The 13,559-nt window shown below is 43.6% G+C and overlaps 1 protein-coding gene across 1 annotated transcript; it reads right to left on the reverse strand.

The window, feature by feature from the left end:
• Positions 1-2,460: 2,460 nt before the first annotated feature.
• On the reverse strand, positions 2,461-10,836 carry LOC311098728 (sterile alpha motif domain-containing protein 7-like). Its single transcript, XM_084139266.1, has 7 exons — positions 10,667-10,836; positions 7,905-8,040; positions 7,287-7,611; positions 6,351-6,967; positions 6,049-6,170; positions 5,149-5,259; positions 2,461-4,946 (listed from the first exon to the last, which is right to left on the reverse strand). Exons 2-7 carry the CDS (start codon positions 8,005-8,007, stop codon positions 4,698-4,700), a joined length of 1,527 nt encoding a protein of 508 aa, XP_083995392.1. The 5' UTR covers positions 8,008-8,040; positions 10,667-10,836; the 3' UTR covers positions 2,461-4,697.
• Between the last annotated feature and the right edge of the window lie 2,723 nt (positions 10,837-13,559).

Here is a 13,559-nt window from a genome sequence, read left to right on the forward strand (position 1 = left end):
CATACTGACTACCAGAAAGTCACTCAATATGCTCCTTGCCGCTACTGTTAAAATTAATAATACATGTCTGATCCCTACACAGGCTCAGGAGCCTGGGAGGGTGGCACATCTTCCATTGCATATAACCCTTGCAACTCTTCCGCTGTGAATTCCTGAAGCCCCAGATACTTTCCTGCTGCAGCCACAATGATGTCCAATTTCTTTGACTTCCTTGCTACTTGAGCCGTGAAGTTTCACAGTTGCAAATGAACGCCACAAAATCCACTTTCTTTACATAAAGCATGTCTGGTTCTCTTAGTTGACAAACATTCACCATAGGCTGTGGTGCATCCACAACCATCTCTTCAACACTAGTGTCACTTTCTCTCTCAATTCTTTTGATTGCCTTCGCATAAAAGATCAGATGGACCGCCCTAACTTTAGCCACCTCAACCTCCTTCATCCTTACCGGGCACTCCACGAACTCTGGGTCATGATCCCCACCTCAATTGCAACATGGTCATTCTGTAAAGGATTTGGTCACTCCGATCTTCCGTATACTCCTTCCATCTTCGCACATTCGAAACATGACCAAATCCTTTACAGTTACATTGTAGTGGTTTTGGGACAAAAGCTCTTACTCCATACCTCATATATCCTAGCTTTACATGCGTCTGGAGGTATTCATGATAAAAAACAATAGCAACGACAAACTTTCTTCCATTCCTCCATTCACCATGCGGGTCAGGCGAAGGGCCCTAACCATACCTGGGATTCTCGTCGCAAGGATTTCCTCCTTTATTTCCATCAACACCCCAGAGATGACTCCTTTAACAGGTGTTCGAAGCATGCCACTTCAGATGGCCCTTGTCCGACATACACTTATCATCCCCTTCAGTTTTCAACACTTTCTCCTTTTTAATTCTATTCTTCGATACTACCGTTCTCCATTCCTCTTCTCCAACTCATTTTTACATTTACATTTTAGTCATTTAGCAGATGCTCTTATCCAGAGCGACTTACAGTTAGTGAGTGCATTTTCAACTCCACTCGACTCGCTTCTCGTTTCACTCTCGACATCCACTTCCGCCATGATCCTCCTTGACTGAGCAAAATGGATCAAAACACTACATTCCCAAATAGTTTTTTCAACAACAGACCATTCTTCAAAAAATTTAATCGAATTAACCACCTTGTAATAATAATGTTATCTTATGGTAATTCAGTTTTAATTTAATATATGGCTACTGTTATTTGTTTTAAAATAGCCTTACCACTTTATCTCAAATGGATAAAGAGTTTTCATTCTAATCTAGATAAACTGGAGGCTTAGTGATTCATTTTAGATAATGTGTAGCTATCTAGAAATTATTTATATTATTGATGTTCAGTGTCCATTGCTACCTCAAAATGTAGTAACAACTGTCCCTATAGTGACCAGGAATGTTCCTTATTTTTTGTGTGCAAAAACTGTAATTTGATAGGCTATGTTATGAAATTAAAATCAATCATTCATATTCAATCATAAAAAGTGGTAGGATCACACATATTCATTGGAAATAATTATTTTAATAAAACAAAATGCATTAGCATTTACATAATACTGTTTAGTCTTTCTCAAACAGGTTCTACATTTCATTGGCTGCGTTTAGACAGGCAGCCCAATTCAGATCTTTTTTTCACTAGTTGGTCTTTTGACAAATCAGATCAGAAAAAGATCTAATGTGAAAAGATCTGATGTGATTGGTCAAAAGACCAATTAGTGGAAAAAATATCAGAATTTATCTGCCTGTGTGAACGCCGCCGTCGGAAGTAGAGTCACCACCTGCATCGGCAAAATGGCTGCAACTTGCACAGCGCTGTAGTTGGTAGTGATGTTACGTTTAATACCGGACCTCCGGGGCATGTGTCAAAATCGCTAAGAAGTTTACTTCGAAGCAGTGTGCCGAAGCAGTGTGCTTGTATCACTTTATCAGAAGAACGTGATCAATGACATCCGAAGCTTTGTTTCTTCAAACAACCACCTGATTGGGTTGGTATTGGTTTCAGTAGAAGACAAAAAGGCTACTCTGTGCACGCGCTACAACGTGTGGGACGTCATCTATAATAATTTGGCTGCTCTAAATTATTTTGTCCAGCAGGTGCCACTAGTGTACACTATGTTGATCAAAGCCTTGAGTAATGAACCTATTTTCGACACAATTTGCTGGAAAGCTCAATGCTTCAGGAAGCTTAGTTTCCCCATCACTACTAGTTGGTCTTCACTGCAATGCTGCTCAATGAGCTAAGGAATGTTTGAATGGAAAGAGGGGCAGAGCTCTGAGAGTTATGCTAATTTCACAATCTATATGGGAGGTGTGAATTGCAGGCTGTTACCACTTTCTAAGTGGTCAGGTAGAAGCCACATTAGCCTAGCCATTAGCCCAAACAAAGAAAACCATGTTTCAAAGTTGATACATGTGCATCCAGGTATACTTTTGTGGCCGAGTCAACTTATTTTAATAACATTATTTCATAGATTTAATACATGTTATTAAAGCCCCCATGCAGTCTTTGTTCACTGTACTGTATGTCTAATAAATCACTGTGTGTGTTTATTTAATGATAAATGATATTTTGTATCATTTATTTAGCTGAGCCTCCTTTGGCCCTTGAAATGCTCAGTCTGATCTTGTGGGCTTTAGGAAACAAATGTGAAGATATTTACATACATAGCTCTGATTGGCTGATAGGATGATCTAGAGCCCACCCCCTTAACCATATGAACAGTCATTAGCGTATTATAATCAGATCACATTGTGACATCATGATGTGGGCCAAAAGTTCCATCCCATCTGAACAGGCTGAAATTCCAGGCATTTTTTTCAAACAGCTCTTATACAAAAGGGTCATTATCATAATTTTCACAATTTCAGAGCGTTATTTCGACCTCGCTAGCTAGGTTTCCATCCAATTGGCGACAGATTTTCATGCAAATATTCTAAAATCCACATGAAAACAATATGTGCATTTTCCCACCAGCGATGTGTTTCCATCAAATTGACTTGATGGGGATAAAAGGCTGTGTGTATGATGACGTAGTGTACATAAAAATACCTTTTGCGGTTAAATTCACATGTACCGAATAAAAAATACAAGTTACAAGTTAAATGGGTTTCCATTGCATTTTCAACTATACTGATGGTTTTCTCACATTTTTTTTTGCATTACAGTATATTTAGAGTATGCCCACTCTGGGATTGGCATGTGCCCTCTAGCCGACAGCTCACAGATACAGTGCGGGTATAGCCTACATGATGAGATTATTATGGACAAAAGAGCGAGATTATTTTTATTTGTCAAACGGCAGCCAAGCATTGATGATCATGTCACCAGAACAAGACCCTCGATATTTATTGGAAAGGAGCATCAAGCTCATCATCTTGCACTTTCACCACCCTGTAAAGTTCATCATAATTAATTTAATCTGTATCCTAATAAACTGCATGCTTTCCTGACGAGTCGTAGTGGGAGGACCACACATGTCATTGCGTGACTCCAAGTGTACTTCGATATGATGATTATTATATCCATATTTGCCCATAAAAGCGTTTCCACCTACATTTCTCACATAATTAATTTTACAGACACAAAAAGATCCCACCTTGTCTAGAGTATTTAGTTTTGTCGACATTTGGAAAGTTTACCGACAAATGTTCTGTTTCATCAGGCCTGTCATGACATTATTTATCCGACATGTACTTTACTGGCATAGAAAGGTTGGATGGAAACCTGGTTATAGTGTGGAAATATCATAATCACGTTTTTAACTGCACTGCCCCTTGTGTGCTTTGTAAACTTTATCACATGAAACAAACATTGAATCATTTTGAGACTATAGGAAATAAGTTGACTGCTATGTTAAACAACTGTAGTAATGGTTGCTTTGGTTGTCAACAGCCTTGTGGCTATTGTAGTCTTTTTACTGTAGAAAAACAAGAATCGCTAAAGTTGTCCCAGGTGAGGCAGGCAGCATGCGAAGGAGGGCCAACTGCGCAGGCGCCTTACCAAGTCAGTCTGGAACTCACCCATGGGTTGTATTCCCCTGCTCAGACGTTGCTGATGCATGTCAGATCTTATAACGCCTGGATAGGTATTTTACGTATCAGCTAATCACATCATATGTTATAGCAATCTGGTGCCCGACGGCACAGTCGATGACGTGGCCCGCAACCATTGGTTGATGCATGCAACGTCTGAGCAACCATGGTCTCTTGAATCTGAAACATGGTAAAAAGAAGTACCAAACATTTGAACTAGAACTAAATACTGTACATACAATACAATTCCATCATATCCTTAGCAGTTTAAACACTGTAGGACACACACTAGAAAACTGAACACAATAGCCTGATGGAAATGGTAAGCAGCTTAAAAACAGCTCTTAGGGCTGAAACACTTGCTGAATTCCAAATCGACCCCTACTTCCTACTACCTATGCACTTCTGAAGGTCTGCAAGGATTGGACAGATGCATTCAACACAGCGAAAATTCCACCTAGCCAATCAGAGGGCAGGATGCAGCCATTACTATATCACTTACGTATACCCATCCAATGCTTAAAGATCTACATGAAGTCCTTAGGGGTTTGTGTCTATATGTACAGTATGTGGTAGGAGCTAGGGGTCGACTTGGAACTGAGCCACTGGCCGACGACTCGTATCCCCCTCACTGATGCCTCAGGCAGTTTCACTGCTGGCCGAGGGGGGAGAGGGGTTGTCAGTCTCTGGGAGGGGGTCTGTGGGTTTGCAGCCCTCTGGGTCTCTGGTGCAGGGGCTGTCCATCATCTCCACACTGTCACAGTATACAGGGGAGCTGATCTCTGACGATCTGTCTCCTCCTGCCTTCTCAGGGGTGGCCTGCAGGGCGGCGGCAGCGGAGAGCGGGAGGCTCATCATGTAGAACATGCTACCTAGCCGGCAAGATACCTGGTGAGTGGGAAAGAGAGAGCGATACCATGAGGTATTATAATAAGCAATGTGCTGATTTCATAATTACTCTTTTCCGAAATTGGTTGCGTGCTGGGTCCTGGTAAATATAATCCATTGGAAATTAAATAGATAGCACTCCAAAATCTTTTGGTCTGCTGTCCGAATTTGTGAGGCCAACTGTTTTTGATGGTTTGTATACCTGTGATCGTATCTTGAGTGCCGGGCCCAGCTTCAGTCCCATTGTGTCCAGTAGATGGTGTTCGGTCAGGAGTGGCAACGTCTCCCCGTCTATCATGTGATCCTTGAACGTCTGCAGGGAATAATCAGGTATGATGAGGAGGAGTAGTATAGTAATGTTTATCCATAGAACAATTTCCTTAAAGGCAGACACAGCAGTATGACACAGCAATGCAACTTCCTGTTTACATAAATGATCAACAACAGAATTCAAACCTGCCAAGATGGCCACTATTTGCTCTCTTTCCAAAATTGGAAAGAGCCAATAGTGGCAGTCCTGGCCGATTTGAATTATGTTGCTGATTTACACTGAGTGTACAAAACATTAGGAACACCTTCCTAATATTGAGTTGCCCTCAGAACAGCCTCTATTCGGTGTATGGACTACAAGGTGTTGAAAGCGTTCCACAGGGATGCTGGCCCATGTTGACTCCAATACTTACCACAGTTGTGTCAAGTTGGCTGGATGTCCTTTTGGTGGTGGACCATTCTTGGTACACACAGGAAACTGTTGAGCAGCGTTGCAGTTCTTGACACACTCAAACCGGTGTGCCTGGCACCTACTACCATACCCGTTCAAAGGCACTTAAATATTTTGTCTTGCCCATTCACCCTCTGAATGGCACACATACACAATCCATGTCTCAATTGTCTCTTCAAGGATAAAAAATCCTTCTTTAACCTGTCTCCTCCACTTCATCTACACTGATTTAAGTGGATTTAACAGATGGGATCATAGCTTTCACCTGGATTCAACCGGTCAGTCTATGTCATGGAAAGATCATAATGTTTTGTACACTCAGTGTATATTTGTAAGCACGAAATCACTTGTGTTTGGTCATTATTAGGAAATGACACCAACCTGAGCATATTCAGAGCAGCTGGGTATGTTTTTGATGAAGATGTACACGTCATCCACTGTCCACTTCCTAAGGTCTTCAACAGAGGACATATCTTGTCCATTAAGAAAGAGATTGGGTGGCCCTGATCAAAACAAAAGACAAAATGTGTTAGCACACATATGGCTCACATCTGTCACATCTGTCCTTGTTCAAATAAATGATAGAAATCAAATCAAAGACAGCAGCACAACCCCTGAATATTTTGATCAAAACAAGACTGTAGAAAGTAGACACTCACCAGGAGGGAATATGTAAGGCATACCTGGGATAGGTCCACTGGCGGAGGGATACTGGAACGCAGAGCATTGACTGGACCTGTCTTTGTCGCTGGCGCCACTGTTGCAGTTGGTGACGTCAGGGCAGCCATCTTGACTGTTTATGCAGGCTTTGCGTAGGCCCTGCGCCGCCTCCTTGTAGCTCTTTCTGCCGTCCACCGAGAGCTCTGTGTCCATTATGGTTTGATGTTGTTTGCTGGCTGCTTCCCCTCCCATGTCCATTTTCCCCTCCGCCTCTTTCTCTTCTCCAGAGGCACCCCCGGGACTCTGCTCCACACTCTTGTCTTCCAATTGGCTCTTGGGGCCAGACGCATGGCTCTCTGCGCTCTTGTGATTAGTTGCCCTGCGACCAGCCCTGCGGCCCCTCTCCCTCTGCAGCGTGCTGATTGGTGGATAGGGGCTGGAGGACATCAGGAGTTTGTTGGCCTGCATTTCCTCCAGGGTGGTACGGTGGATGAAGAAGTCGTGGCCTTCTGGGAGGCGCTGGCGCCCTCGGATAGCCATAGTGTTGGACTGGTACATCATGGGCGCATCCATACCCATCAGACCCTTCTGATGGGCGTTCTCCATCTCCTTCTGGTGGAGGATGGCATTAATCTCAATCCTGAAAAACAACCAATACACACCAATCAGACAAAACAATACACACCATCAAGATCAGAATAAACCAGTTAGATATAACAACACACCAATAGGACATAACAATAAACTTTTCTAGGTCACATGGGCTCTGAATATGGGCTCTGTATATATTCAAATCATATTTGTCAACTGTTCTGTAATATAGTGCATAGAACAGACCCTTGGTATCAGGTTGAAGGGGGCCATAAAAGGAAGGCTGGGATTTCCAAAGCCCTGTAGTCCATGACGTGTACTTTAACAAGCCCTGTGACAAGCAGCTGCAGGTCAATGTCAGACAATACCTGGCGATGTTCTGCTTGTGGATGAGTTCTTGTCGCCGGGCAACTGTCTCCATGGGCTCTGAGGGCATGAAACTGTAACCAACTCCAGGGAAGCCCCTGCCAGAAATGCCAGGGTGTGGGGGCATGGGCGGACCCAGGTGACCCCCCATGTGCATCTGCCTGGCCTCGGAAGATACCATCTCCGAGGGTGGAACTAGCTCTCTTTCCATGAAGCGAGGCTCAAACTGGGTGGGCACCCCCTGTAGCCTCTGCTGTCCTTGGGCCAGGATCTGAGGAGCCATGGCTATCTGGTTCCTCATCATCATCTCCTGCCTCTGACATAGCTCTGTAACGCAACACAGTAAACACGATGTTAGATGTGTTACAAGTCTATAGAACTAGGGCCGTACTGACCACTGAGTTTATACTGACTATGTGACCTGACCAAGAAAAGCTCTGGGCCCCAGTAATTACCTAGGTTATGGAAAAGTTCCTGACTCTAAGATAGTAAAGCATAAAAATGTAGAGTGAATTTTCTAGGCAAGGCTAAGGATTTACGAGCTAATACCTAGGGCTTTAACTCAGCAGGCTAACAAAGTCTTGAGGTATACAGATTCAAAACAGGTGGGTCAGCCTTACCTCCAGCAGACATGCCGTTGACCAGGCGATACCAGTGTTTCTCGTCCAGAGCCCCCTGCTCCCCCATCGCTGACATCTTCCTCAGCTGCTCCCTCGGGGTCATGGCCCGACCTTTGACCTGTAGGAAACTGCCTTTCTGTGGAACCGAGATGAGGAGATTAGTGTATAGATTAGTATATAAAACCAGTGTTTCTCAATCTGTGGCCCGTGGACCGGCACCGGTCCCTGGGATGTTGCTGACTGGATCTCGGATTGGTTAGCTGACAGCGATTTAATCTGTTTTCAAGTACTAGTTTTATTCAGTCTGATTACATATCCCTGGTATAGGAAAGATCATATATGCCTGGTACAAAAAAGGTTGAGTGGTGGTGAGCAGATTAGTGTTTGCTGGGAGAGGGCAACCCTCTTTAAATTACTTGTCATTTTCATCTTTCACCACTAGGAGTCACCCACAACCTATAAATTCAAAGGCCCTCTATGACAATGATGATGCTACACAGTTAATACTGTATGCACGAATGTAGCCTCTTCGAGAACCAGGCTTCCCTAATCGGAAAGCCTGGTGAAGTCAAATGCCTTGCTTGGGCAGTGCTCAAAATGTGTGCGAGAGTGCGAGAGGATGGACGGGAAATCGCTGATTAAAACCCCATGAAAATACGTTGATGTATGCCATGTTTGTGGTGACTTTCAATTTCAATACATTGCAGACTGTCGGCCACACTTGCTACACTAAACTTTTACCATAGCCTGTAGGTAGACACTCCATAACGTCTCTTTTCTGTTCAAGCAGAGGAGTAGTAATGCATTCATCAACTCGGAAAACAGTGACGAACATAACACGCAGCACCCCTTCCACGGGCATGTGGGAGGAGAGTTCTTAAAAATGTAACAGCCAATGAAAATGGAGCCACTGGAATCCAGCGGACCATTCTAGACGTTTCGGCTAATACAACGTTCTCCAGACCTCCAAAGGAGGCATGACAACAACGTGATTTGGAGGTATGGCTACGCGAGACTAGCGCTAATGTAACTGAACAGATAGATATCAAACCTGGGTTGTTGGTCTCTACTGAGCAAAGTTATAGACAATGAGGGATGCAGCATAAGTCCACAGGTCTCAGAAAGATTAGGCTACTCATCAGTAATCACATGAGCGTTTGCCTGTTCGACAAACCCCTCCACTACACTATAACTATATAACTATACTGATTAATAGGTTGAGCATGTAAAGACTGCTAGGCATTGCTAAGCATGTGCTCATCAATGGTATTTCAGGGAGAGAGAGACAGATGACATTGAAGTGTTCCTATAGAGATTAAAAAACCTGTTGGCTGAATTTGTCAAAGGTGACAATTAAGTTTTGGCGGAGGGACCAAACCTATATCAAGGAATATTGTCTAGACTCAACATTCACCTCAGAACAGAACTCTACAAACTGAAAATACTGTCTCACATACCTCCGTCTCTCTTCCACAGTCTTTGTAAACAAACAGACCTTGTCATTATATTACAGACGTGCACATACAGGCAGTGCATATCATTGGCAGTCGCTGCAGATTGTCATAACTTAGACACCTCAGATTAGCCTCTTATGAATAAATCCCATTATTAAATATTAGACAGGCAGTGCTTTAATCCAGGGATAATAATCCTGGGCCAGTATGGGCTGTAGATTTACCCAACATTAGAGACATACTGTAGATTACAACACTAACTCCACTGAAAATGAAGGGAAATAGCAGAGGGCACTTAGAAATACATGTGGTCACGGGGAACTGGAATGACTAGGCCTCTCTTACTTTGTGTGTGGTATGTGTGCATGTCTCTATGTCTAGATACATATATAGGGTACCCTCCAACCATACACCCTGAGCTTATTACCCCCTCTCCCCTTCCCTCCTCCCTCTCATCTGCGGCCATAAGATCCAGCCTAACCTTAACCGTTAGCAGCCCTTAGCCCCAGTCAGTCGTGTACCGTATTCCCCCACAGTCCCCTAAAGTTCCCTCAGACCCATCTAATCTGGGCTCCAGTAATCCTCCTGTTAGTCCCACCCAGTCTGCCAGGCCTGAGAACATCTGCTGACCCGCGTGTCTTCCAACCTGGCCTGGGGGCGTTGGCGGGGCCAGCAGGCTCCAACACCTTATCCTTCCCCTCTCTCCCCCACTATCCGATTAGCCTAAATCCTGGCTATACAGCACTTTAAAGGGATGTGTTGAGGTAATCCAGGCGTTTAGGAGTTTTACCCTCAGAAAACCTTGCCTGTAAGCACACTGGACAAAACACCCTGAGTGATAAGCCTAATACCCTCCATCAGCCCCTTGAGATGTCCTGAAAACACCTTAGGGGATAGATCTGGTGGAGGGAAAACGGTTATGGGGGAAATATCTGGCACACGCATGCATAGTCACCCTGGTCCCTGCCACCAATGGCACTCTACACACAACCTTTTATCTTTCCTCTACTACACTCTGCAAATATACACAGGGACAGATAGAGGTAAGAAGAGAGAACATTTTAAAATATGAGATAAACCATACTGGATTACTGTAAAAGATGTGGTTCAAGGTTTATATGTCCTCCTCAAGTAGCCTGCCACTACATTTGCATAAGTCTTTACTTTGTGTACTAGGAGTTTGTGTGTCAAATGTCTCTATACAACCAAATGTGAGTGTGAGAAAATCTGTTGCTTCATAGTATCATTTTGCCTGTGTGAATGTCAGTGTATGTATGTCTATGTGTGTATAAATAAATGAAAACTCACCCAGTTAGTGACCAAACCAATGCTTCAAAACAACAAACAGACTAATGTACATTCAAGCCTATCAATACTATCATTACTGCACTACCAGTCAGAAGAGGAACGGAATACTAGTCTTTGAGGTATAGCTGGAAAAACAACTTGTACTCAGTAATTAATTTTATACAGGAAGAGTAGAGCTTGCATGAACTTGAACCAAAAGGAGTTCAGGGTAAGTCCGAGAGGCCTGGCCCCTATTGCAGCACAGACAGTAAGAATAGCCTAATATCAAAGCAACTACTACTGTACAACCTTTTGATTCAGTAAAATGCCTGTTTAATTGTGTTTCCAATGGCTCAGTGTGTTAGAGCTTGGTGCCAGCGGCAACACCAGGGTTGTGGGTTTGATTCCTGCACAGTAGTAGATTACCCGATAGCTTGAGTCCTAAACGGGTAACTTTAGACTAATGATACAATTAATCATCCTCACTTACTAACTAACTGACAGGGGTGGAAGTAATTAATCATAAATACTCTAATGTAATTGAGTAGCTTTTCCGAGTACTTGTACTTTTTCAGAGTATCTTTCAAAGTCAGTAATTTTACTTAAATATGTTTTGAATTAAGTATTGTACTTCGCTACCATTTTAAAACCATCCACTACAGAGTACAATTTAGTAAGCTATCCATAATTGTAGTCTAGACCACGATACCTCGGAGCCAGAAAAAACTGCTCATTGTTGTATAGTCAGTGACCAATCAAATCAAATTTCACACATCACTCGCAAACAGGCCAATCAAATCAAGCTGTCCACCCAAACTGAACGATGATGGTCGGCAGATTAAAAAAAATAACTTAGTGAGAGAGATGTGTCAGGAAAGAGAGGAATGTTTGTTTTTATCAAAGCGGTGTGTGTGAAAAACAATGGAGACGGAGGAGACTGAAGAGTCAGGCACAGACCCAGGCCTTTTCTCAATTAGATACGCTCAACTCCTGCGTCATCTCTACTCCGTCCTCTCTGGCCTTCTTTTAAAAAAGGTCAAAGGTAATCGAGGAGAGGTGGTGAGGAGAGGGAAAGTTGATGAAAATGCGCATGTATGAAATGAGACTCTCCTTCTCTAATTGCGCGTTTTCAGGCAAATTACGTTTAGAGGATGGAATCTCAAAATAAATGTATAAAGTGATTTTAAAAAATAGCTAGTTGTGCAAGAAATATTAGAGATAAAAAGGATAATTAGCATATTGTTTTTCAATGTTGGCTTTTCTCCTTCCAGAAAACAATAGCTGATTCAAAGGGGGTGTGGCAGATTTCAAAACTCTTCTGCGAAGGACTCAGGTAAGATACACTTGTGCTTCCTCACCAAAAGGAGGCTTTCGAGGAGGGGAGGACCGTCTTCCATGTGATACAAGACACCCTTCCAACTAACCATACACTCATTAAAAACCCATTACCCCATTCCACTACTTTGACCCTATCTGCTCCTGCACCAAGCCAATGGCCTGGGACGATGGGACACCACCACTCAACACACCCTGTAACTCTTCTGAAGTCAAATCTTGTACACCCAAGTACTTCTCTGCAGCTGCCACCACAACATATATATTCTGTGATTTACATTCCATTTATGCAGTACACTTGATAACCATTGCTATGAACGCTATGAAGCCAACTGTACTGAAGCATTTATCACTCGTTGGCCTATCCCTCTGTGCTGACACAGATCTACTACTTACAGGGATCCTCTCAGGATCCCTCACCCTTGACCCATCCTCCTTTACTTTCTTCACTGCATCAGCATATGACACCTTCTGCACTACTCTGATTCTGGCCACCACAACCTGCCTCTCTCACACCGGACACTCCCGATCCCCAGCAACATGGGCACACCTACAGTTGACACACATAACTTTTTCCACCGAAACTACACAATTCTCTGTCCCATGCCCTCCTGCACACTTCCCACATCTTGGAATCTCTCTCCTACACACTGCTGGACATGACCATAAATGTGACACTTGAAACACTGCAGTGGATTGGGCACAAAAGCTCTAACAGGATAACAGATATGTCCTAACATGACTTTATCGGGTAAAGATTCTGATTCAAAACTCAAAAGGACAGACTGTGACACCTCTGTTTCACCACGCCCCCCACTGGGTCTGCGTTGCACCAAACGACGGGCGTCACAAACACCAGGAATCTTCATCTTCAATTGCTCCACCTCCACACTTAACTCAACCCCAGAAATCACTCCTTTTAAGAGCAAAAGAAGAAACAGATCTTGACCCGAGTCCCTCAGGGCAGAAGAAACACAAACAAACATCACAAGTCCACTTCGGGTTACCTTCACCAATTTAACAGTACTCAACATCTTTTCCACCCAACCTGATACCACATATGGATCAGCCAAAAGGCCTGGATCCACTTTCTCCAAGAATCTCTCTCTCAGTTGACCAAACTCATCTTTATCATAACCATGTCCATCGATGCAAGGCTCGGGCTCGAAGCTCCTCACTACAACTTCCACCTCACTTAAATCTCCCTCATTCACTTCCATTTCACCTCCAACGCTCAGTCTGGCGGACATCTCACTCTGTTTGTACTTGGCCCCAGTCTGCTTCGACACACCATCTCCCTTTTAATCTTCATCAAATTCAGATTCAACCTCTGCTTTCCTCATTCTCTTCTTCCTCTTTTTCCTCCTCCTTTCCTCCTCCGAAATCCACCTTTCCGTCCCAACATTCCTCTTCTCCCGTCCTTGCTAGCGGCCCGGTGGCATCCTGGCATCACTCCAGCATGAGAGCATAAGCAGTGGTACAACTCTCGTCTCGACTTCTTGTCAATTGACACACTCAACCACTTATTGGTTTCCAGGTCACGGAGGAAAAAGGATGGAGGAGAGAGGATGGAGGACGT

This window comes from Coregonus lavaretus (genome assembly GCF_964263955.1).
Source record: "Coregonus lavaretus genome assembly, chromosome: 23".
NCBI classification, from domain to species: Eukaryota; Metazoa; Chordata; class Actinopteri; order Salmoniformes; family Salmonidae; genus Coregonus; species Coregonus lavaretus.

What these genes read in the sequence shown, in the direction of transcription:
- LOC311098728 (XM_084139266.1), bottom strand. Translation starts at nt 8,007, where the DNA reads ATGACCCCGAGGGAGCAGCTGAGGAAGATGTCAGCGATGGGGGAGCAG. An exon ending in GCTGCTCTGAATATGCTCAG is followed by an intron (nt 5,260 to 6,048) that starts GTTGGTGTCATT and finishes TATTCCCTGCAG; the next exon opens with ACGTTCAAGGATCACATGAT. An exon ending in CACTCAAGATACGATCACAG is followed by an intron (nt 4,947 to 5,148) that starts GTATACAAACCA and finishes CCCACTCACCAG; the next exon opens with GTATCTTGCCGGCTAGGTAG.